The sequence below is a fragment of the Corvus cornix genome, chromosome 2 (assembly GCF_000738735.6).
Source record: "Corvus cornix cornix isolate S_Up_H32 chromosome 2, ASM73873v5, whole genome shotgun sequence".
Taxonomy (NCBI): Eukaryota; Metazoa; Chordata; class Aves; order Passeriformes; family Corvidae; genus Corvus; species Corvus cornix.
The window spans coordinates 153,674,135-153,698,205 of NC_046333.1; the positions used below are offsets into that span (position 1 = coordinate 153,674,135).

Consider the following 24,071-nt stretch of genomic DNA (forward strand, 5'->3'; position numbering starts at 1 on the left):
CACAGGGGACAAGTGGCACTCCCAGCACTGCTCTGGGGGTGGCAGGACCCTGCATGGGACACGTGTCACACACCAAGTGACAAAACACTGGGGCAAAGGACAACCTGCAGCACAAGCCCATGGAGTTTCCCATGTCCTTGGTACTGGCACCACGTGACCCCGGACCTTGGATCTGGCACTGGAACAGACCTCGTGTTCCCAAAGTCAGGAACGTCACCTGTCCTCTCCCCAGGCCACGCTCAGCTGAAGTGACGGGGGCAGGGAATCAACAGGAAAATAGGGATGAAATCCATCCCAAACGAGCAATTCCTGAATTCTTCCTGGTTATTCATCCTGGGTTTTTTGTAGGGAGTGACTGGGTCTCTAAACCTTGGGAAAGGTGGCTGGAAACACCCTCAGACCTTCATTCCAGCCCCAAATTCAAAGTCCTCGTCTCAAGATCTTTCCTTCCACCAATGATGAGGAAATCATGGAATGGTTTGGGTTAGGAGACCTTAAATATCTCTCATTCCAAGCCGCTGCCATAGGGGAGGACACCTTCCAGTAGCCCAGGCTGCTCAAATATCCCAAAATCTCCCACCAAATCCCTCTGGAGAAGCTGCACCTGAAGGAAAAACCCACGACCCTACATGCACGCCCAATGTTCATCTTTATTAGTTCCGGGTTCAGATGAGGGGGATACAGTTTTTCCTTCTAAATCTTGTTAAAAGCAGCAATGTCCACGCTCTGCACCTGGAAGGGGACAAAAGCTGGAGTCATCCAGGTGTTCCCAGGAAAACACACCGGAGTTAACCCCTTCCCGTGGGTCCCTTTCCAACTCCTCCCAGTATCCAGCTCCCAGACTTACGTAGTCCTCAAACTTGGTGATCTCCTCCTCCAGGATGTCTGTCCCGACTTTCTCATCCTCCACCACGCATTGGATTTGGAGTTTCTTGATGCCGTATCCAACTGGGACCAGTTTGGAAGCTCCCCACACCAACCCATCCATGTGGATGGAGCGGACGCACTCCTCCATCTTGGCCATGTCGGTCTCGTCGTCCCACTGGAAAAGCGGGAATTGGGAGGTTTTAGCGTTTTCCTGGAGATCAACAGCAGCTCCAAGGGATATCCAAGTGACACTGTGACACCTCTGGGAATGTCACAGCTGATCCAAAGTTTCCTTCTTTGGCTGGAGAAGGCTCCAGAAGACCTTGGAGCCCTTTCCAGTGCCTCAACGGGATCCAAGAGAGCTGGAGAGGGACTTTGGATAAGGGATGGAGGGACAGGACAAGGGGGAATGATTTCCAACTGGGATAGGGTGAGATTAGATGAGATACTGGGAAAAAATTCCTCCCTGGGAGGATGAGGAGGCCCTGGAATAGGATTCCCAGAGAAGCTGTGGCTGCCCCATCCCTGGAAGTGTCCAAGGCCACTTGGAGCAACCTGGGATAGGGGAAGGTGTCCCTGCCCATGGAATAAGATGGGATTCAAGGTCCCATCCATCCAAACCCATTCTAGGATTCCATGGCAACAAATCCCACCTCGCTCCAAGCCCCTTGTTTGGAATTCTACCACCACCCACTTGGATGAGAGAGGATTCCCAGCCTCACTCCCAGAGCTTCCCAAATTCCAATCACTCACCGGCTTCACATCCAGCAGGATGGAAGATTTGGCGATGAGTCCTGGCTTCTTGGCTTTCTTCTCCGCATACTGCCGGAGCCGCTCTTCCCGGACTTTGGCAGCTTCCTGGTCTTCCTCCTCATCATCGCTCCCAAAAAGGTCGATGTCATCATCCTCATCGTCCTCGGCAGCAGCCGGCTCGGCTTTCTTGGCCGGGAGCTCCACTTTTTTGGAGGGAATGCTGAATGGTTCCACTTTCTTCACCGGATCCGAGTTTTTTTAAGGGAAAAGAGGGAAAAGGTTAACCTGGAGTTGGAGCAGAGCAGCCAAAAAAGCTCAGGAATGGGAATCCCCACTGTTCAGGATGCGGAACAATCCCCACACACTGCGACATTCACATGGATTTATCGAAACAGGACGTTTGTCCACATGGATCTTTGATCCGGCCGTAATTTGAATTCCTAGAGAAAAATTCCAGCATTTTTCCAAGGCTCACCTGGGTCGGAGGAACAGGTGAAGGCTGGTGGGAAGTTGAGGATTTCTCCAGAGCGTTCAGGCGGCTTTCCAACTTGAAAATGGCCATCTGGAGGTCTGCAACAACTGGAAAAAGAAGGGAAAAAAATAGGAAAAATGACCTTAAATTCCCAGTTTCGTGTTAGGTCTCCAGCCAGGACAAGGATTCTCCCACTCACCACTGCGGAGGTTCTGGTTTTCCACTTCCAGGTGGGAAATTCGGGACAGGAGCTCATTTTGGTCACCAGCAGCCCCCGAGGAGGTTGTGCTTGCGCTCTGCAACGAGGAAAACCGGGATGAAAGCGAGTTGTTTCCCCTCTTCCCGAAAATTCCATGAAGCAAAGCAGAGTCATGTCCTCGGGGAGGGAGAAAATTTAGGAGCTGAACTAAAACCAAGGGTATTTTCTCTAAATTAGGATAGGAACTAATGGAGCAGCTCTAGAAAATGAAGCATGGACTAAATCCCGAGGAATTTCAGCTGGCACCAAGGAGCAAAGCATAAAATCACTTCTCCCACTCTCAGATCCCAAAATGCCACAAAAACCACCCAAAATTTATACGAAAATTTCATACTGAGCCCTTTAAAAAAATTCTTGGAGTCTCTCAGTCTCCTCTCCCAACCCACTGAGGGACAGGAATGACCTGCCTAAGGTAACACTGGGAAAGCTGGAAAGATGCCAGGATTTCTACTCCCACCTTCCCCAAGCCAGCTTTTAATTCCTAACAATTTCAACCTCCTTTAACACATCCTGATGGAATAATTATTCCACTCTGGCTTCCAATGGATTTTTTGACAGCAAAAAAAGAGTTGGTTTTTTTTTTTTTTTAATGTTAAGGAGGTTCCTTATCCATCAATTCCAGGCAGCAAAGGCAAAGAAAATAATGGGATTTGCCCTTGAATTGTCATTTCTAAGTGAAAAGAGAGAATAATTTATTCTCTTTGACCCTGCACATAATTCCAACATGCAATCTCAGCAGATGGAGAGGGAAAAGCAGGGGTAAGATGAAGAATGTGAGGCACAAGGAAAGGTGTGAATCATGGAACGGTTTGGGTTGGAAGGGATTTTAAGGATCATCCAGTCTAACACCTTCCACTATCCCAGGCTGCTCCAAGCCCTGTCCAACCTGGCCTTGGACACTTCCAGGGATGAGGCTGGGAGATACCAAAAGAGCAGGAAAAAATTCCACCTCCGACACCTCAGCCATGGATTCAGGCTCAGGAAGGTGAGCGCAGATCCCTGGACACGGAGCTGGGACAACTCCCTGTTATCAGATCCCATTATCCAGGTTTATCTGGGTGCCAAACACCGAGGAAGGAGAACTTGCTCCATCCTTGTCCCACCAAATCCTCTCCCCTTTTTCCAAAGGCTCCATCCATGCACGGCTCACTTACAGCGGAGCGTCTCGATTGTTTCTTGGGATGGGCACAAGGAGCTTCCTTGCTCCGAGCAGGCGTCTTCTGCTGCAGGGGGGGAAAAGGTTTGGGAAGATGGGAAAGGGTTTCACTATTCCAGAGAGAACTCAAGCGCAGGGAAGATCCGCATGCAAGGAAAAGTTACGGAGCGGTGGGAAACAGCCTCACACTGCACGCAAACATTCCCCCAGGAATTCTGGGATCTTCTCCGTGAACATCTCGGTGCCTGCAGGGAGCTCATGCAGCACCATGGGCTCATCACACCATGCCAGCCCTGATGCTCCAAGGATGGAAATCATGGAATTACGAAGTGGGAAAACCCTTCTGAGCCCATCAAGTCCAACTGTTCCCCCAGGGTCACTACTGAGAGCGTCCCCAAGTGCCACATCCACAAAATCCCTGCATGGATGGGGACTCCACCCCTGTGCCAGGGCTGGACAGTCCCTTTCCATGAGGAATTTTGCCAATATTCCAGCTAAATCTGCCCTCTGGTGGGGTTTCCTTTCATCCTGTCCCTCATTCCCTGGGAGCAGATCCTGGATTCCCACTTGGGAATCCAGTCAGGGATTTGTGGAAGTGAGAAGGTTCCCCCTGAGCTTCCTTTGTTTCCAGGCTGAGCCCTCCCAGCTCCCTCAGCTGCTCCTGGTGCTCTGGACCCTTCCCAATCCATTCCCTTCCATTCCCTGGAAATGCTCCAGCCCCTAAATGTCCTTCTTGTGAGGGACTCAAAATTCCCACAAGGATTGGAGGTGCCTCAACATTGCCAGCACAGGAAGAGGACATTTCTCTTCCCTGTTCGTAACAATTCCTCAAAAAAAAAAGAGGGAAGAGCATGGGAAGAGCAAGGGATGCCTGTCCCAAGCTCAAGCAATCAAGAGATCTTAATTGGAACCCATAAGACAATGCAAGAGGCACAACCAAGCCCCAAATCCTGGGATGAGTTCAAAAATTATGGGAAAATTGCCTTTATGACACTCTGGGATCTTCCCTGAGGAAAGGACGCTCCAAGATTTGGGAATGTGGATAGCACACCTCCATTAGAGCACACAAAAACTATTCCCTCTTCCAACTTCCAGCTCCACACAAGTATCCATGAATTTTATCAGGGATAAGAATTCAGAATTCCAAAGGTGGGGAGTTCCACAGCATCGCTTTCCTCATTTCCTGTGCACTCTTTGCTTGGATAAAGCCCTTAAATCCTTCTTTTTTTAAATTTTTGTGCTGAACCCACCTCAGAGTTGCAGCCTATTCCAAATATTTTGGATAGTTCAAGTGTTTGGGAAAGCTGGAATCTCACCAGGATTGTGCATAAATTTAATCATCCAAGCAAAATAAATCCCTGGGAATTATGAAGGGTACCTTGGGATATAAACATCTGTTATTCCCTGAAGTTTGACTCCCTAAAATACATTAAAAATATCAGAGACAATAAAGATTTTCCTCATGTTCAGGTGGAATTTCCTGTTCCACTTCCTGCTTTTCCTCATAATCCAGGAGCTCCATCATATTCCTAGACTCATTCCAGGCCTCTCTTTTCCCCAGGAGCCCAGAGCTGGACCCAGTTTTCCAGCTGAGGCCTCACCTGGGCTGAGGAGAAGGGCAGGATCACCTCCCTGGATCAGGGAACAACTCAGGATCCAGGGAATCTCCAGCCATGGAGCTAACTGGAAACTGCTAAAATCTGGGATGGCCATGCAAAGCTGGATGAAAGGGATGTGCAAACAAATGTTTCCAGTGGCAGAGCTTTATCCCGTTTTTCTGGAGGCCTCGACCATTCCAAGTGCTCATTCCTGCGTTTTATGACACAATCCCAGCCTGAAATTCCCAGCAAAAAGGCCAAAACTCCCATTGTCCCATCTTTTCAGAGCCAATTCTTCCCTTGCCACATCTAAAGATCCCTGACAATAACTCTGGAGGAAGGAAAGGCAAAAATCTTGCAATAAAAACGTTCTTCCTGCTTTTCTCCGGATCACACAGTGTAAATTCAGGTTTTGGGAATGTAAGGAATAAGTTTAAGTTTAGGAATGTTCTACAGTCAAGCCTGGTTATCCAAGATTAATGATGATCCTTGAGGGATGCAAGCTACAAAAGCCGAGTATTCCAATTATTTTTCAGTGGAAGATCCAACCCCCTCTCCCAGGAACAAAAAAAAAATCCAGCAGAGGAACTTTTTACATCCAGCACTAATCCCCGAAAACATCTGCAAACAATTTATATCCCAAAATTCCTGTCCTGGCTTTGGGCTGGTGCTTTGCCAGTTCCCTGTTACAGCACCTGGATGATCCAAACTTCTGGGATTCTCTCCCAAAAAAAGCTCTTTAACAGGAGTCAGGGAAGAAATTCCTCATCTTTGGCAAACCATTCTGGAAGATGAGGATGAGCAGCACTTCCAGGTGATTTGGGTTTAGATTCCCTGCCCCTTGCCCAATTCCAAAAGTTCTTCCCAAAGGAATTTTTGTGCAGAGTTCTTTGATCCTGTTTGGGATGGGGGCCTCCTTTATCCATGTTTTTTTTCCTTATAAAATGAGAGTCAGGAAAATTTTCCTTGAGTTGTTGGCTGAAATATTGATTCCTTATATTTATCCCAAATGTCTGGTTCCTTTCTCCTGGTGTAAGGAGGAATATGGAATATTCCCCTTGGGAAAGGGGGAATTCCTTGTTGTTCCCTGATACTGGGCTGATCAAGATAGAAACTGAGGGTGTTAAACATTCCAAGAGGGAATTATGAGACCAAATAACAGATGGATTCCTTTGGGAGTCCTACTGCAGAGGTAGGGAGATCAAGACACCTGGGCTGTATTCCATGGATTTTCCTTTCCCATAAAACAACTCCACTTATTAATATTTTAACTTCCTTTTACAAAAAGAAAGGTTTTTAACGCTCTTGTCTGCACTCAGCACAAAAACACCTCCACAAAGGATATTCCTGAGCTCCTCCAGGATGCTCCAGCCTTGGAGCTTGTAACCAAGCTGAATTCCCTGGATACAGCAGATGGAAAACACCTTTTTTTTTTTTTTTTTTTTTTTGGCACATACCCTAAACTGGAAGCAAAACAGGGAAGAGAAGGTGGCAGCCCAGTGTATCCCAAAAAAGAGCCACACACTCCAGTGCTTGGGAGTTGGAACCTGTTAGTTAAGACCCATGGGAACATCCCACCAGGAGAAAGGAAAAAAAAAAAAAAAAAGGAAGGAAGGAAAAGCCCAATTCAAGGAATTCTTTTCACCCAAATCCAGTTTTGGCAGCACTGCCAGCGAGCAGCGCATCGGGACAGGATGGAGCTGGTGGGACACGGCGCTGCACACCTTGGTCTTCTCCTCTAACTTCCAACCAAGAAGCCAAACAATCTATGGGATTAGAATTCCATAAAAAAAAAAAAAATATGGATGCAGGCAGCCAGCTGGTGAGAGCTTGGGTACTCACTCCGGCCAGCGATTTCTGGATATTCTCCCTGGCTCTGGCAATGTCGCGGAGGATCGTGCTGGCTCCGTTCTCCTGCAAACAGCGCAGAAAGAACCAAGAGTTTCTTTTTAAAAAAAAAATATTAAAACATGGGGGAAAAAAAATCAGCAGGGAAGTTCAAAAAAAAAAAAAAACCAACAAAAGGAGGGAAGAGCGGGGGGAATTGGGAATTTTCCTTTCCATGATTCAGCGATTTTTGCTGCAAGGACTGGGGCTAAATCGGGTGGCACCGACTGCAATCCCTGGTCATGTGTCCTGAAAGATCATCCAGTCAAAGAGCTTTTAAATTCCCTGTGATTACCCTGAAAGGTTTGGGAAGCTGCCAGAGGGTTGGAGTGACTCCAGAACTCCTTAAAAATCCAGCTTCAGGCAGGATTTTTCCATAATATTACCTGAGTTCAGGCAGGAAGTGACAACCCTGACTCCAGCACTCTATCCAGAGAGGTGCAATCCAGAACACCAGGAATTTTTTCCCTCTGCTCCTGCTGCCATGCCTTAGCCTGGATTTCAAGATTCCCTCCCTGGGAATTCCATGATCCATTCACTCCTTGCCTCTCCCAGACTGCAACCCCCACCAGCAAAATCCGAGACATGAAACCTCCCACAAGCCCCAAATCCTGAGGTAAATAGAAAATAAAGGAGAACACTCTGGACACATCCAGGTGGGTCCCACTTCCTGCTGCTTCCAAGAAGGTTTTAAGGAGTGTGGGGATATTTTTCCATAGGAAAAGTGGCTGATAAATTGCTGCAGGATCTCCAGAGATCCTTCAAACCACCTTTCCCAAGCTGAACTCCTTCACTGGAAGCTCCTGATGTGCCTTGAAATAGTTGAACTGTTCCAAGAGGTTTTCACTCCAAAATCTGCTTCCAGCACTCATCCAGAGCTTCCCAATCTTTTTTATTCCCTTCTCCCAGGTGCTGTGCCAGCACCTAAGCCAGGATGGGCAGCAGGAATAGCCACAATGTTCTAAAAGTTATTATTTAAGCAAATAATTCCTTGTAAACTCTTAGAAAGAGGCACTGAACACTCATCATTCCAAAGGCACGAGCAGTTAGGAGCAGGAAGAGGTTAGGAAAGCTCTGAACCTTGGAACAGGAATAATTTGGGGATAATATTGAAGCTAGAAGTACTTCAGCTCAGCAGGATCATGCTTCCCCCTCCACCTTCCCCATCCCAACTCACCGGTACCATGACAGAGTCTTCCACTGGAACACCTGGAATATTTCCAGGGGTACAAAGAGAGGGATAAAAAAAATCCCCCCAAAAAAACCATCTCTGGAGCTGTGGTGCCTCTCTTCAAACTTCAGGTTATGTGTATTCCCTTGGAATATCCCAAAGGAAAGCTTTGCTGCTCCAAAATGGAAGCAAAGCAGAGTTTTCCCTGGATGAAGGGGGACAGGACAACTCTTTGCCAATAAAATTGGGGATTTGGGGATTTCCAGCTCAAACTGTGCCCCCACAGATCCCAGCAGCCTGGAAAAATTAAGGATAACTGCTGGAAGCTAGGACAGGTTCACCTGTTAGAAAGGCACCTGATCTCCCAGTTCCTTGGGATCAAATCCTTCAGGTTCTACAGAAAATGGTGGGAAGAAAAACCCCAAACCAGACAAAAAGGGTCATGAACAGCTTAGAGAGCTCCAGGAAGACTTGGAATAAAACAGCACCGAGAGTGGAAATCCCACAAAATTCCAGGTGGATCATGTCCTTTGACTTACTCTGGAATTCCTGGGAATGGGAATTACCTGCTGGCGGGAGGAGCCACCCATGGGGCCGTTCATCTGCTCGTAGAACCTTCGCTCGGCGTCGTCGTATTTGTACTTCTCAAACCAGATCTTGTCGTGCAAGAAGTAATCCACAGCCATTTTCCTGGGAAAAGGGGGGGGAAATATCCACAAAACGTGAATTCCTGCAAGGATTGAAGGTTAACAGCTCGTCAGGAGTGGTTTCTGTGCCTGCAGCTCGGCTTGGCTGTGGATTTAAGTATCCAGGATCCTCTTAAAAAGCCAGGACAGATTAATCACCCACCTGCCTGACCCGGATGTGGAGTGGGGATGGGATGAATCAGCTGATCCAGACCTTATTCCACAAAAAAAACCCCAAAAAACCAGGATTTTCTAGTTCATGCTAAGGAAAATGTCTTGTGTAGGAGAATAAAAAGGGAATAGAAATCATGGAATGGTTTGGGTTGGAAAAGACCATAAAGATCATTTAGTTCCACCCCCCTGCCGTGGGACACCTTCCACTATCCCAGGTTGCTCCAAGCCTCATCCAGCTTTTCCCTGGATACTTCCAGGGATAGGGCATCCACAAGTTTTCTGGGAAATCTGTGATGAAAATCAGCAAGGCAACACTTGGATGTGATGGACCTGGCACTACACAGAAAAACAGCACAAAACACCCCAAATCTTGCTGGGAAATGGAGGATTTTTATGGAGCAGCTTCCAAAGGTGGATTAAATTCTTAATTTGAAGGGAAACAGAGCCCTCGAAAAGAAGAAAAGCCCTGAATTCCAGCAGGGGACAGGGACAGAGCAAGCAGAAGTTTGAGGTGGACAGCAGGGATAGAGCAGCACAAGGAAACCACAACTGGAGCAGGCTCCACAAACCTTCTCCTTGCCATCCCAAATCCCAGAGTTTCCCATAAAACACTTCCGTAGAAGCCAAAGCTGATTTTCCCGAAATCAAATCCCTTCTTATCTCACCCACCCACTCAGAAGAGACACAGGACCTGCACCAAAACCACTCTCCACACCCAAATCTCCAGGACCTCCTGGAATTCCAATCAAGATCATTCGCAGAAAATCCCAAATAAAGGCAAATTTATCCCACATTTTTACAGAGACACGTGGATTTTCCCAAATACCCAGTTCTGACCAAGTAAAGGGAAATTGATCCCAAACAGGACCAAGCAAAAAGTATTTGACCTCTAAATCCCTTGATACAAAGATCCTAAAAGCTTTCCAACAAATCCCAACAAAACTCATGGATCCGAAGTGTCAGGAAATAAGGACAGATACTCCAAGAGTCTTTTTCTCCCAGGAATATCAGTCTCTACCTTAGCTCTGCACACATCTAAGCCCTTGGAGAGGATCCAAGGGCATTCCAAAGATTAACAGACTGGATATAAATTCCCTCAAAAAACCAAACTACAGCACATGCTCCCAACAAGAGTGATTCCCTAAACTGTATTCCAGTCATTCCCAAACCTTCTTCAAGCTGGATACCAGTTATGAGGCTGATTTTTATATGGAATAAGAGGATGGAAAGGAGGATGGTGCTGTATCCATGCAAAAACGGGGGATACTGAGCTCACTTCCCAGCCCTGCCTCTCAACATTTTCACCTCTGGTTCCACACAAACGCAGCCTTTATCCACCAGAATTCCTCAGGAGAATTCCTTGAAAGATTTTCCCCCCAGCTCCCTGCCCACAAGGAGCATCTCCAAGTCCACCCAGTCTTCTCCACATGCAAATTCCTTCCGGCTCAATCCTGACCCGGCCGGTTTTTTGCATGGGTTTTACCCCCAAAGAAACTTCTCCTACTTCATTTCCGGAGCAGGAATGCTCGGAGCAGCTGGATGGGAGGGATTTTCTGCAGCAGATTCCTGGATCCCAGTCTTCTCTGCTGCTCTGGCCGCTTCCAGGGCGAAATATCGGGATTCGGCCCTGTCGTAGGTCACCTTGTTCAGCCACACCGATTCGCTGTCCTTGTGCAGGAAAAAGCAGCAGGTGGCATTTTCCTTGGGAGAACTGGGAAGCTGAGGATTGGTGCTGATTCCCATTTGCTTCCCAAGGTTGTGGGTCTTGGATGCTTCCGGGCAGCCGCGTTGCCACTGTTGGATTTTATCTGAAGGGTGTCCATCCAACATCTTCTCATAAAAATTCTTCTCAGCATCATCGTAAAGAGGTTTTTCCAGCCAAACCTCGGATGCCAGAACTTCCCAGTTGGAAATCTGTGGCTTCCCATTGACCGTCTGCTGGTCGGAGCTGGGCAAACTGGGAATGGAGGCCACGGAGGAGTTGGGAATGGCGGGAGCCAAGCCTGGCGTGGCAGGAGTGGGCAAGGCAGTGCCGTAGCCCTCATCCGGCGTTCCCAGCCTGGAATTCGCGCACACGGATGGGATGGCCAGGACACTGGGAGGAAGGAAAAACTGGGATTTTTCCATAAACGCCCTCTCGGCCTTATCGAAGTCAAGCTTGTTGATCCAAACCCCTTGGACAACGTGGTGACAGGCGGCCAGGCTCCCGTGGGAACACACCGGGAGCATCCTTGGCTTGGGAATATCTTGGCTGGACTTCGACCTGGCCACGGCAGGGGATTCCTGAGCCATTTTTCCAGTCTCAGGAGATTCCCGACTCTGGGAATCCGCTAGTTTTTTCCTGTAGACGTTCTCAGCACGGTCGTACAAGGGCTTGTCAAACCACACGTGCTCCGCCGACATTCCCACCAGGATCGCGTCCAGCTTGGAATCCTGAGCTTTGGGTTTCGGGGAGCGCTTCCGTTTCCGTTGCTTTTTGCCATTCCTGGGTTTTTTTGGGTCCCCCTTGAACTCCCCCTCCAAGGAATCCTCGTGGCAGATCCCATTGACGGCCTCGGGCTCCGGCGCTTCCCGCTCGGCTTCGTCGTGCCGGTGCTTTTCCAGCCAAACTTTGTCCATGGAGCAGGGAGTTTTCCGTGTCCTCATCTTCCCGAAAAAATTGGCAGCATGAAGAGATAAGCACAACAATGTAGTGGCAGCAAAAACAAAGCAAGGGCATGCAGGAGATTTTTTTATATCCATTAATATCCCTGGGAAAAGAGCTCCAATATTCCATTTATTTTTCCCTTTTGGGATAAGTTTGAGGTCCAAGGAATTCAACGCAGCCGAAACCACCTTCCTCCTAAAATACTCCTGCTGTTGTGCCAAGAATTCTCCCCCTTATTCCAAATTTTAAGGCAACAGGCAGGAAAAAAACATAGGATTTTGTTCAAATCCTTGGGAATTAGAAGATATTATTCCAAGTTAGTGGATTAGTCATTAATTATTTGTTAGTTATTCCCAATTAGGCAAAATTTTGGGAAAACTGGCTCCAATTTTTGAGATTTTGGAGGTTGTTGTTTACTCCTGGTTGGCTTTTCCTACTAAAAAGCCGCTGCTGAAAAACTGGGATATAATTTCAGGATAAAATCCAAGTTATTGGCAAATTACGTTTGTCCAGGAGCTGCAAATCTCGTGATTAATTCAATAATTAATTAATAAAAAATTGATCTGTGGCAGGTTGCCAAATAGAATTCCCAGAGAGATGCAATGTCCTCAAAGGTTTGTAATTCCAAAGGCTCCTGGAAAACTTTGGAAGCCTCAAGTCAAATGCTTGGCTTTGAATTCCAATTTAATTTTAAAATTTAATTTTAAAATTTATTGCTTTTACTTGAAAATGTAATTTAAAATTTCCACATAAATGCTTTTTTTGCCTCTTGACTATTTCAATTGCAATTTATAAATTAATAAACTGAACTTTTGCCTCTAAAATCTTAAATTTATAGAGTTTAAAATACCAAATTTTATATTCCAATTACACAAATCATGAGGAATAGCAAAAGGAGATTTTCCTTTTTTTTTTCCTTGAGTTGGGAAACCGATTCAGCTAAAAATGCTTAAAACTTGAGTTTTCAATTCAGAATTTAAAAAAAAAATCAAAATTGAAACTTATTTTGAATTTTTATATTTAAGTTTTTCTCTTTTATTGTAGGGCGATATAAATTCTTGTTAGGACCTTTAAATAGAAATAAATTTAATTATAGTAACTAAATAACATAAAAAATTTAAAAAGTATAATAAAAGCAAATGATTGAAAATAATTTCAATTTGATTAGAATAAAGCAAAAATTTCCACTAAATATTAATTTTCCAGGCTGGAAAAGAATTAAATGACATAAATTCCACGTGTTGGGCATTAATTCCCTTCCACATATTCCCAAAGGGCAGCAGTCCAGGAACACCGCAGCCCAAAATCCATGGGAAAGCAAAATTCCCCACCAACAGTGAGTTAATAGGACAATAAATTGGAATTTTTAGGACTTCTAAGCAGAAAATCCCATTTAGGACACGCTCTGCTTGTCCCAAATTTCCCATTTCTTTGAGTGATTCCAAGGAAAAATGGGATTATTTTAACAGGAATGTTCTACTACTTCAACGAGAACTTCTTGTAGGTGGAAAAAGTCAGGATTTAGTTGGATTTTGCACCCAAAAAACCCCTAAAATAAGGGGTTTATTATACTTTTTTAATTAGAGCTGAATTTGCACAAAAAAAGAACTAAAATTTCTGGGATTTTTGTAATTCTGAGGGATTTTGCACCACAAAAATTCCTAAAATTTAAGTTTTTTCAAAACTAAATTTAAAATTTGAATTTTTAAAATTAAATGTTAAATTTTTCCCCCAACTATTAATTTTTTATTTATTTAATTCAGATGGTTTTGCTCCAGTTTTTAAGCAGCTCCAAGCCCTGGAATTACAGCCTCCATGGATGAGGTGAATTATGGAGCAGGAATTCCATAGGAATTCTATAATGAGGAGTTACCAGGGGATTCCCTCCAAACAAAGAACTGTTTTAACAGAGCTGAAATTAATTTAAAAAACCCTTTAAAATTAAATTATTTCTAAGAAAACTCTGCAGTAATTTGTCTAATAAATATCCCAGCAGTGCTGATATTCCCAGATTTTCCAGCATTCCCAAAAAAACACATAACAATTAGAGGGTACTTACTTTTTTAGCTCCTATGCCAGCATTAAAAAAAACAGGATAAAATTAGAGAAAAATTCCAATTTCTATGGATGCAGCAGCTCCTCAGCCTAATGATTTAATTAATAATTAATGGATTAACTCATTAACATATTTAATTAAGTTTAGAGCTGATGAACTTTCCAGAACTCCATGAAGTTTGTGAACCGACACCACAAAAAACAAGTTTATTTTCATTTTCAATAACAAGGAAAAGAACATTATTGTGATGTTATCCAAAAGGATTTTCCCATCCCAGCAGCCAGAGAATTCCCAACCTGCCATCCCAATCCTGGCACGTATTGATGGAGCTCAGAATCCAAATTTTTGGTTGATTTTACACCAAAATAATTCCCAACATTCCTGCAGCACGTTTTTGCTTCCATGAGAGGCCAAACTTCATGTTTAGTCCTGATAAATCCCAAGTTTTCAAGGAAATAAAGCTTCTAAACAAGGAAAAATTGGGAAAAAAAGTGTCATTTCTCTTCTGTGTCCATCAGTTTTCCTGGAGGAACCTGGGCAAAAGGGATTTTAATCACACAAACCATCACCTTTCAACGTTTTCCACCCAAAAATGCCATTTTTACCTCCTCAAACACAAAGTTTTAGGATTAAAAACCACACAGTGGTTTTGGGAATGTTCTCTCTCCACTGGGAAATATCAGAGCCCAGAAATTCAGGATGAGTTCAAGATCCATCAGGGAAATCAAAATAAATCAAAATATTAACACCAGTGTCTATTCATTTTAAACCAGCTCCTCTGCTGGTTTCATTCCCTAAAATTGGCTCTTCCCAAATTCCTGCTGGTTTCATTCCCTAAAATTGGCTCTTCCCCCAAGTCAGACCCTCAGCATCACCTCTGCTATGACACAAAGCTCCACATTCCAGGAAAACACAACAATTCCCATCCTTGATCACCTAAAACCACAACTTTCCGCTCCAAGCTGCTGATTCCTAATGAGATAATCCTGGATATGAGAAATCAGCAGTAGGGAAAGACAGGGAATGTGTCACCTTCTGGAGAAATAGGAAAAAAGAGTCAGGAATAAACAGCTCAGGTGAGGAGAAGTCCTATCTGAAGGTCAAGGAGAAATGGGACACACCTGGAAACGGAGAGGAAAGAATTACAGGCAGACAGCTCAGAAAAGGGAATTTCTCATCCCTAAGGATTGTGACCATCAGGATCCCAATCAATTCCAAATCATCAGTGACCTGAATGCGACAGAACAAATCCATGTGGGATTTCTGGGAACACCAATGTGGCAGCCTCAGCAAGTTTAGTCAGGGATGTAATCCTTCAAAAACCCCATGGAGCACAACAGCAGGCTCTGCCCGTTCCCAAAATAGTCTGGAAATGGATCCCTCCCTCCTGAGCATCGAGACGAAAAAAAACCAGGGAGAGGACAAACCCCACCAAGGCAATGGAAGTTTGGGAACAGCAGCACAAGGAAAAGAAGGACAGGTGAGATAAGCAGAGCCCAGCTGCACCTACAGGAGCTGATTTTCCAGGGTTTCCAGCTCCAGGATAAGTTTGGAAAGGCAGCCAAGGGGGCTGGGATAGGGGATGGATCAGTTGCTCTGTGCCAGGACACGGCAGCAGCTCCAGTTTCCCTTTGCAGCAAGTGACTGGACAAAAAATCCAAGGAATGGGGGGAGGAGCAGATCCTCAAGGCACCTGGGGATGTGTGAGATCCCTATATTCCCCTCCCTACCAGGAGGTGAAGGCTTTAATACGTCAGGAATATTCCCAAAAAACAGGGAATGTGTCCCCACAAGTTGTGGAAAACCCCAAAGGTTTAGGGAGACCCCCAGCATGAATCCACCCACCCCTTACCTGTAACAGAGAGTTCCTAAATCCTGGGAAAGAGACCCCAAAGACATGGAGAATCCTAAAATCCCCCCTGTGCCTGGAAAGGGATCCCCCAGATAATGAAGAGATCTCCCACATCCTTCTTTTTGGGATGTGAGGGGAGGAGAGACCCCACAGGGAATACAGGAGGGCTTCCACACACTCCTTCCCAGAGGCCTAAAACATTGGGAATTGGGGGTGTCACCCCAATATTCCCTGGGCTTTTAAGTGGGGAAGGCAGTCTCAGGAAACAAGGGCATCCCTAAATCTTTTCCTTCAGGAGCCTTAGGAACTCCCATGACTCCCTTCCCAGACCTACTAAAGAAAAACAGACTTAAGACATTAGGAAGGAGGGGTTGCTCCAGCATTCCTTAAGAGTCTAAGCAAGGAAAAGTTATCCCAAAAACCAAGGGCAGCCTAAATTTTCTCCTTCAGGACTCTAGGGGGAAGGAAGGGATGCCACAGAGGATGGGGGAACTCCCCAAACTCCCTTCCCTAAAGCTTTAACAGGGTAAGAGACCCCCACATACAAGGAAAGGCCCCCAAAACTCCCTCCTTCCCACCACTGAGGGAAGGAGCCCTATTCCCAATTACAGGACCCCCAAATCTCTCTTTCCACGGGAAAGTGCCCTAAAGATAATAAAGGGGGTGACCACAACCTCCTTCTTGGGGACTCTGAGATGACAAAGGGACCCTAAAGACCATGAAGGGGCCCCTGAGCCCCTTACCCCCAAATATCCTGAGGAGCCCCGGCACCTCCCGCCCTAGAGGTGTAAAGGACGCTCCGGAGACCCCCGAAACTTCCACTGCCGAGGCTCAGGGAGAAGGGTAAAGGACCCTAAGTGCGGGTATAAGGATTCCTAGGGCCTGGAAGGGGCTGGAAACCAGGACTCACCGACAGTGTTGACCCCTCAAAGCCCCTCCGCTCCCTTCGGCCGCCGCCGGGATAAAGGGGAGCAGCGTGCGGCGCGCGGAGGGTTATGGGGGAGGCGCGTACCACACGTGGCGCGGGGGGGGGTGGCGAAGGGGGTGCGCGATGGGGAGACTACGTGTAGCATATACAGTGCGGGGCCTGTCTCCCCCCACAATAAAAGGAACATATGGAACATCACGGGGCGGTGGAAGCGGGATGCGCGGACCACCCACCCGTAACAATTAGGTTGCGCTGCCCCCCCCTTTTCCTTGCCAAGTTGGATTCGTTCTCATACCTCCGCCAGCGCCCGTGGGTTGTACCACTCTGCGAAAAGGGAGGTGCACCACCTCGCTGCTTCCCCCACACTGCTTCCCTCCCTCCCCCGGGCTGATCCCCTGTATTTTACGGGAGGAGTTACGGGGAGGGGGAGCCCCCGCACTGTGCGTGCGGCGCGCTGTCTCCCTCCGCGCACCGCTTCTCCCTCCCGTGAAAGCCAAGTGGAACATCTCAGCGGGGAAAGCGGGGGGGGGGAGAGGCAGCGGGGTGGCGCTCACCCCCCTTTTCGCAGAGTGGTACAACCCACAGGCGCCGGTGGAGCTAGGAGGAAGAATCCAATTTGGCGAGGAAAAGGGGGGGGAGTGGAGCAACTTAGTGGTTCGGGGGGGGGTGCGCGCATGCGGGGGATTGGAGCGGAGACAAAGGCGCCGCCGCGCCCCCCCCACCCCATCCCCGCATCCCTCCCCGGTTATAACGCGCCCCCCAATCCCATGGATGCGGGGGTCGCTCCATGCCCGGGGGGGAGCCGGAGGAGGGCGGGGGAATGGCGGGAGGGCGGCGGGCAGGAGGAGGAGGAGGTGGTGGAGGCGGAGGCGGAGGCAGCAGCGCATCACCCGGGGGGGTGTCGGTGAAGATGTCGCTTCGTCGCGCCTACTCCATCAAGGACAAGCTCCAGGCCATCGAGAGGGTGAAGAAGGGCGAGCGCCAGGCGTCGGTGTGCCGGGCTTTCGGGGTGCCGGGGGGCACGCTCAGGGGGTGGCTGAAGGACGAGGCGAAGCTGCGCTGGTTCCTGGAGCAGCTCGGCGGCGAGGTGGGCACCCAACGCAAGAAGATGCGCTTGGCCAACGAGGAGGAGATTGACCGCGCCGTCTATGCCTGGTTCCTCGCCCTGCGCCAGCACGGCGTCCCGCTCTCCGGACCCCTCATCCAGGCGCAGGCGGAAGCCTTCGCCCGGCAGATCTATGGGCCGGAATGCACCTTCAAGGCGAGCCACGGCTGGTTCTGGCGGTGGCAGAAGCGCCACGGCATCTCCAGCCAACGCATCTACGGCGAGGGCGGCCTCCCCGCCGAGCCCGAGCGCGCTCCGGCCGCCCGCGCCGAGGTCCTGCCCGATGCCGGCGGCTACGGGGATGAGCAGATCTACAACGCCAACATCACCAGGCTCTTCTGGAAGCTTCTTCCCGGTGCTGGGATCTCGGCATCACGGCGGCGGCCGGCCTGCGGCGAGCGCGTCACGGTGCTGCTGGCCGCCAACTTGACCGGCTCCCACAAACTCAAGCCCTTGGTGGTTGGGGGTGTCCGCGATCCCGCCAGCCTCCGGCATCACAACCAGGAGAAATTCCCAGCTTGCTACCGCTACAGCCCCAGGGCCCGGCTGGCACCAGCACTTCTGCGGGCTTGGTTCTTCGAGGACTTCGTGCCGGGGGTCAAGCGGTACCTGCGCCGGAGCTGCCTGCAGCAGAAGGCCGTGCTGCTGCTCAGCTCCGCTGCATCCCGCTCTGGATCAGGGGCTGAGGATTCCCCGCCGCTCCAGACTCCGGATGGGTCCATCCGCGCGCTCTTCCTCTCCAAGGGTTCCTCTGGGAGCGGCTTGGCCGGAGCGGGAGGCCGAATCCCGGCGCTGCTGGAGCAAGGGGTGGTGTCGGCCTTCAAGCAGCTCTACAAGCGGGAATTGCTGCGCTTGGCCGTGTCCTGCAGTGGCCCCGGTGGTCCCGCGGACTTCGTGCGGTCCTTCCTCCTCAAGGACATGTTGTACCTGGCCGGCCTCTCCTGGGATCTCCTCCCACCCGGATCGATCGAGAAGTGCTGGCTGCTGGGGCTGCGCGCCGCCTTCGAGCCCCAGCCCGGTGAGGAGGAGCACGGGGACACCCTGGGAGGGGAGGAAGGCGGAGGGGACAGCAAGGTCTTCAGTGACCTCACCCACCTGGCTGCCTTGGCCTTCAAGCGCTTGGCTCCCGAGGAAGTGTCCAACTGGTTACACTTGGATGACGCAGCTCCGGGTGCAGAGGAGGATGATGATGGCGAGGAGGACGCCGAGGAGGAAGGCGCCGAGGGCTGTGGGGTGGAGGAGGATGAGGAGGAGGAAGCAGCTGGTGGCAAAAGGGGTGGGGAAGGAGGAGATCCTTTGCTGCCCACGGCTCAGGAAGCCATCCAGGGGCTGGAGACGGCGCTGCGCTGGCTGGAGGGACAGGACCCCCGGGAAGTGGGGCCACTGAAGCTGGTGCAGCTCCGCTCCCTCATCTCCATGGCCCAGCGGCTGCGCCGCGGCCGCAGCCCCCAATCCTAGGGCAGGGGCGACCCCTACTTTTTGGCTACCGACCACCCCTGGTTGGCCACAGAGCTGGGGACACCCCAGTTGTCCCAGGGGGATGGCGGTGGAGGTGCCACTCATCCCTCTGTGACCGTGATTCCCTGGGGATCAGGAAGCCCAGGTGCCTGTGGGTCACAATTTAGGGGATTTTTGTGCAACAACTTGGAATTCCAGGGTTGTTGCTTGCCTAAATATATTTAGGAGGTGCTATTTTTTATGTCCCTTGTGGCCCCTGGTCACTGGCACTGCCAGAAGGGGGTGGATGCCCCACCCCAAATTGCCCAATCCCATGGGGAGAAGGGGCGAGGGAAGGACCTGCTCAGTGTCCCTGGGGTAATGGGGGATGTTACACTGAAAAATCCCCAAATCCTGGAGCGTGGCTGAGGTGGGCACATCCAGCTGGACAGGGACCACTCCTGAGGTGCTGCAGGGGAAATATTTCACCTTGGAAGAGGCTGGTGATGCTCTTCCCACTGCTGAAATGGAATCCTGTTAACCCAGGATGGTTTGGGGCTGGTTTAAGACAACTTCCTTCTTGGAATACTTGGGTGGCATCCACAAAGATGCGGCTCCCTGGATCATGATGGGTCACCTCCATCATTCCCATCACAGCTGGGAACACCTGGACCATGGAGACCTGCTGAACCAGGTACCATCCCCCAAGCATCCTCGTGGAGCTGAAGGCTCCAGGGATGGGGGCTGAGGTGTTCCCCACGGGGTTTGTGGGGTGGCTGGGGCTGGAGGACACATCTCAGTGAGGTGAGGTTGGAGCAGGGAGGGCTCCTGGAACTGCCTTGGAATACTGGAGGTATCTGATAGGAATTTAGCAGCTCCTGCCCTGATTTGGATGAAATTTTAGGGTGTTTAGCCAAATTATTGGAAGAGGGAAATTAAATGAACTCCTTGGTGCTGCCGTGCCCCGTGTCAGTGGGCGGGTGGGGGTTTTTACTTGTTGGGTCTTTGTCTCCTCACTGCAGAGTTTATGGAAATTAAATGGATTTTTATTCCCACGTGGAGGTTGTCATCTGTGAACTGTCACATGGAGCCATCCCAGAGGGATTTGGGGTGGCACCAGGGGGACCTTCACGGGGTTGTGTCCTCTCAGTGTGGCCTTCTCCACGCCAACAGGGTGTAATCATGTAAAACCACATTTCCGTTTATTTTGATCATCTTTTTCACCAAAATGACCCCATAAAAAGATTTTGGAGTTTGGGATGTGGCTCATTTCAAGCAGGAGTTTGTGAATTAAAGGAGGCTTCCGTTGTGTGACAAAAATGTGAAGATCAACAGAAGGTGCCGGGCTGGAGATCTTTGAACTGGTTTGGTGGGGTGAGAATATCAAATCGTGGAATGGTTTGGCTTGGGAGGGACCTGCCAAGGCCATCAAAATCCAAGCCTCTGCCATGGGCAGGGACACCTTCCACTGTCCCAGGTTGTTCCAAGCCCCATCCAACCTGGCCTGGGACACTTCCAGGGATGGGGCAGCCACAGCTCCTCTGGGAATTCCATTCCAGCCCCTCACCACCCTCCCAGGGAGGAATTCCTTCCCAATATCCCATCTATCCCTGCCCTCTGGCAGTGGGAAGCCATTCCTGTCACTCCAGGTCCTTATCCAGAGTCAGGGCTCAGCATCCGGATGTTCCCACCAGCGATGTTTTGCCCAGAAAAAACCTTTTCATCCTCAAAGCAGTTCCCAAATCATCACTCATTGCATCCGTGCAGGTGCCAGGAGACAAACAGAGCTTAATAAGGGCATGGAAAAGGCTCAGATCCTCTCTGGATGGGCAAGTTTGAGTTTCTACCTCCTCAATATCCCCAGAGCTGGGAGCAAGATCTGGGTTTCCATCCTGTTCCCTGGTGCCAGGGAAGGATCATAGTGGAGTTTTTTTGGCTGGTTGACCTCTTCCAGACCGTGGTGGCTTCCACAGCCCCCTAGGACCAAACGGACCACAAAAATCCACACCCCCCATTGCTCTGGCCATGTTTATTTGGTTCCAGCCCTGCAGAGGTAACACATGTCCACACCACCTCCCACCCCCGTCCAAGTTCTGAAGATGTCGGGGTCCCTCCTACTCCTCAGAGGAGCTCGCTTTGGTCCCCATCACCCCTCCTGTCCCAGAAGGGGCTCGTCCACTAGTCCTTGGCCATGTCACATGCCCGGTTGGTGGCCGCCTCCACAGCATCCATGACGGTGGCCCGGAGCGCTCCCTTCTCCAGCTGGTACAGGGCATAGATCGTGGTGCCCCCGGGCGTGCAGACATCCCCCCGCAGCTTCGCCGGGTGCTCCCCTGTCTCCAGCAGCATCTTCGCTGCGCCCTACGGGACACCAGGATGGGTTGGAAAGAAGGTGAGATTTGGGAGTTCCCAAATTCCCCTCTCCATGGTAGGATGGCATCACCATCCCAATGGCCCCACAGCAACGGACTGTCCCACCACCGTGCCCTTCGCCCTTCTGGTGGCCTCATTTTTTGCTTCCAGGAGGGGAAGCTGAGGCAGAGCGGCATCCAGCACCTCCTCCCTCATCCCAATGGAGGCAGGAGGGAAGGGGAGCGATGCCAGGGTGTGCCAGGGACTCACCAGCAGTGTCTGCGCCGCGATCCTGCTGGCCAAGGCGCCCGGCATTCCCATCTTCACCGCACCCTCGGCCAGCGCCTCGGCAAACAGGTACACCTGGGAAGAGAGGAGCATCCACGGGTGAGCCTGGAGCAAGGGGTGGACCCCAAATCCCAAGATAGCATCCTGTGTCCCACTGGCTTACGTAGGCCACACCGCTGCCGCTGAGCCCGGTGTGGATGTCGATGTAGGATTCAGGAACCTCCTCACAGAGGCCGCAGGAGGACAGGAGGCTCTTGAGGAGCGCGGCTTCCTCGTCACCCGCGTTGCTGCCCCGGGAGAAGACCATGGCTCCCGCCTGCACCACGCAGGGCAGGTTGGGCATGATCCGCAGCACTTTGGTCCAGGGTGGGAGGAGCTGGGAAAAGATGGGGATGGGAGAAGGGGTGCCAGCCATGCAAAGTACCCAAGGGTGACAGAGACACTGGTGGGTGTCACACATTGGGCTGGCAGAGAAGTGAGGAGCACGGGGAGGGAGCTGGAGGTGCAGCCGGGTGGGGACAAGGCCACAGCAGTGTGTCCTGCACAGGCCTGGGTGCAAATGGAGGAGGAGGAGGAAAGGAGGAAGAGGAGAATGAGAGGAGGAGAAGGAGGAGAAAGATGAGAAGGGGAGAAGGACAATGAGAGAAGGAAAAGGAGGAGAAGGAAGATAAGGATGAGAATGAGGAAAAAGAAAGGAGAAAAGGAGGAGGAGGTGGAAGAGGAGGAAGAGAAGGAGGAGGAGAAGGAGGAAAAAGAAAGGTGAGGAGAAGGAGGGGGAGGAGGAGGAGGAAAAAGAAAGGAGAGGAGAAGGAGGAGAGAAGAAGGAAGGGAAGAAGGAGAAAAGGAAGAGGAGGAGAAAAGGAAAAGAAGGAGAAAGGAAGAGAAGGAAAAGGAGAAGTCTCACCCGCTGTAGTGTCTGGATGGTGACACCAGCCACCAGCGACACGACGATGTGGTGGGAGCCCACGGCAGGACGGATCTCCTCCAGGACACCCGGCAGGATGTGGGGTTTGGTGGCCAGGAAGACCAGGGTGCTCCTGTGCACCACCTCCAGGTTGCAGTGTGTGGTCCGGCAGCCCAACTCCTGCCCGGGGACAGGGAGAGGGGTCGCAGCCTGGCACCCCCAAAAACAGTGCCCCCATGGTAACAGCACATCCAGAGGCAGGAACATGGCCTGGGGACCTGTTCTGGCCACAAAGCCACTGAGGCTCTGCCTGGATCTCACCCAGACTTGGGAAGGATGAGCCAAACCCAGTCGGGGAGGGAAAGGGTGCTCTGACCCCCACATTGAGGGACACCCCAACATCTCCCACCCCCACGGCCCCACTCACCTGCCAAGCATCCAGGTTTTTGTCTGAGGGAGCACTGGCCAGGACGTTGCTGGCTGGGACCTTCCCTTGGGAAACACAGGGAATGGGATGAGCGGCCAGGGTGGCCCCAGGGTGTGGGGGACACCCCAGCACAGCCCAGACACCCCGATTTTCACAGGGATGTGATTCCTCCAATCCCAGCATGATCCCACAGGGGGACATGGAGCAAAGGGGGCTGGGGATGGATCCTGCTGGTATGGCTGGCACTGACACCCACTTGTGTCATGGTGCAGTGACAATGGAGGTGGCCCCAAACGGGCAGGGCTGTCCCCACACTGTGCTATGGGACAGGGACAATCTGGGACACACGGGGAGCAGGGACAGGGCTGTGCCATCATTATCTGTGGGACAGGGATGTAAGGGAGAGAGGCAGGACAGGGCTGTCCCCGTGTCCCCACACTGATCTGTGGGACAGGGACACCAGGGAGGGCAGGGTTCCCGGGGAGAGCGGCAGGAAAGGGCTGTCCCCATGTCCCTCCAGTGCAGGACAGGAACCCCCATAGTGGAAGGGCTGGGACCCTGGGAACGGGCCAGGACAGGGCTGTCCCCATGTCCCTGCACTGGAGGACAGGGACCCAGGGACGGGCTGGGACTTTGGGAATGGGCCAGGACGCGACTGACCCCATGTCCCTCCACTGGACAACAGGGAAGGGAGTGCAAGGAGCGTCCAGACAAAAGCTGCCCCCACGTCCCCACACTTCCCCGCGCCACAGGGCGCGCAGGGACGCCGGGGAGACGCCAGACCAGGACTGTCCCCATGTCCCCTCCCCTTCCCGTGTGCCGGGGACCCCCCGGTCGCCCCCCAGCCCGTACCTGCCTGCAGCAGCCCCCTGACGAGTCCCCCGGCCATACGCCCGGCGCCCACGAACCCGACCCACAGCTCGGACGCCTCCATCGCTACCCGCGGCCACGCCCCCAGAGCCACACCCCCTGCGCTGATTGGCCGATCCCAGCCACACCCCTCTCTCCTATTGGCGAAGCCTCCTTTAAGGGGCGGGGCGGAGGCGCAGCGA

At 50.8% G+C, this 24,071-nt stretch overlaps 3 protein-coding genes across 9 annotated transcripts; 1 reads left to right on the forward strand and 2 right to left on the reverse strand.

Annotated features, from left to right (window-relative positions):
- Nucleotides 1-630: 630 nt before the first annotated feature.
- On the reverse strand, nucleotides 631-16,594 carry EEF1D (eukaryotic translation elongation factor 1 delta). 6 transcript variants are annotated; one of them, XM_019289328.2, is made up of 11 exons: nucleotides 16,489-16,563; nucleotides 13,730-13,740; nucleotides 10,528-11,669; nucleotides 8,730-8,853; nucleotides 6,948-7,019; nucleotides 3,506-3,574; nucleotides 2,292-2,388; nucleotides 2,096-2,199; nucleotides 1,621-1,857; nucleotides 848-1,042; nucleotides 631-732 (listed from the first exon to the last, which is right to left on the reverse strand). In XM_019289328.2, the coding sequence occupies exons 3-11, from the start codon at nucleotides 11,667-11,669 to the stop codon at nucleotides 694-696; spliced, it is 2,079 nt and encodes a 692-aa protein (XP_019144873.1). In that variant the 5' UTR covers nucleotides 13,730-13,740; nucleotides 16,489-16,563; the 3' UTR covers nucleotides 631-693. The 6 variants fall into 6 exon arrangements, with proteins under 6 accessions (XP_019144873.1, XP_010402968.1, XP_019144871.1 ...); XM_010404666.3 differs by lacking the exons at nucleotides 3,506-3,574; nucleotides 10,528-11,669; nucleotides 13,730-13,740 and having other exon boundaries at nucleotides 16,489-16,594; XM_019289326.2 differs by lacking the exons at nucleotides 6,948-7,019; nucleotides 13,730-13,740; nucleotides 16,489-16,563.
- Nucleotides 16,595-17,380: 786 nt separating this feature from the next.
- TIGD5 (tigger transposable element derived 5) lies at nucleotides 17,381-20,300 on the forward strand. Its single transcript, XM_039548804.1, has one exon. It carries the CDS (start codon nucleotides 17,417-17,419, stop codon nucleotides 19,067-19,069), a length of 1,653 nt encoding a protein of 550 aa, XP_039404738.1. The 5' UTR covers nucleotides 17,381-17,416; the 3' UTR covers nucleotides 19,070-20,300.
- Nucleotides 20,301-21,061: 761 nt separating this feature from the next.
- Nucleotides 21,062-23,981, reverse strand: PYCR3 (pyrroline-5-carboxylate reductase 3). Of its 2 annotated transcripts, none has more exons than XM_039548806.1 (6): nucleotides 23,872-23,981; nucleotides 23,020-23,084; nucleotides 22,593-22,802; nucleotides 21,852-22,064; nucleotides 21,671-21,763; nucleotides 21,062-21,409 (listed from the first exon to the last, which is right to left on the reverse strand). In XM_039548806.1, the coding sequence occupies exons 1-6, from the start codon at nucleotides 23,951-23,953 to the stop codon at nucleotides 21,227-21,229; spliced, it is 846 nt and encodes a 281-aa protein (XP_039404740.1). In that variant the 5' UTR covers nucleotides 23,954-23,981; the 3' UTR covers nucleotides 21,062-21,226. The 2 variants fall into 2 exon arrangements, with proteins under 2 accessions (XP_039404740.1, XP_039404742.1); XM_039548808.1 differs by having other exon boundaries at nucleotides 22,593-22,772; nucleotides 23,872-23,979.
- Between the last annotated feature and the right edge of the window lie 90 nt (nucleotides 23,982-24,071).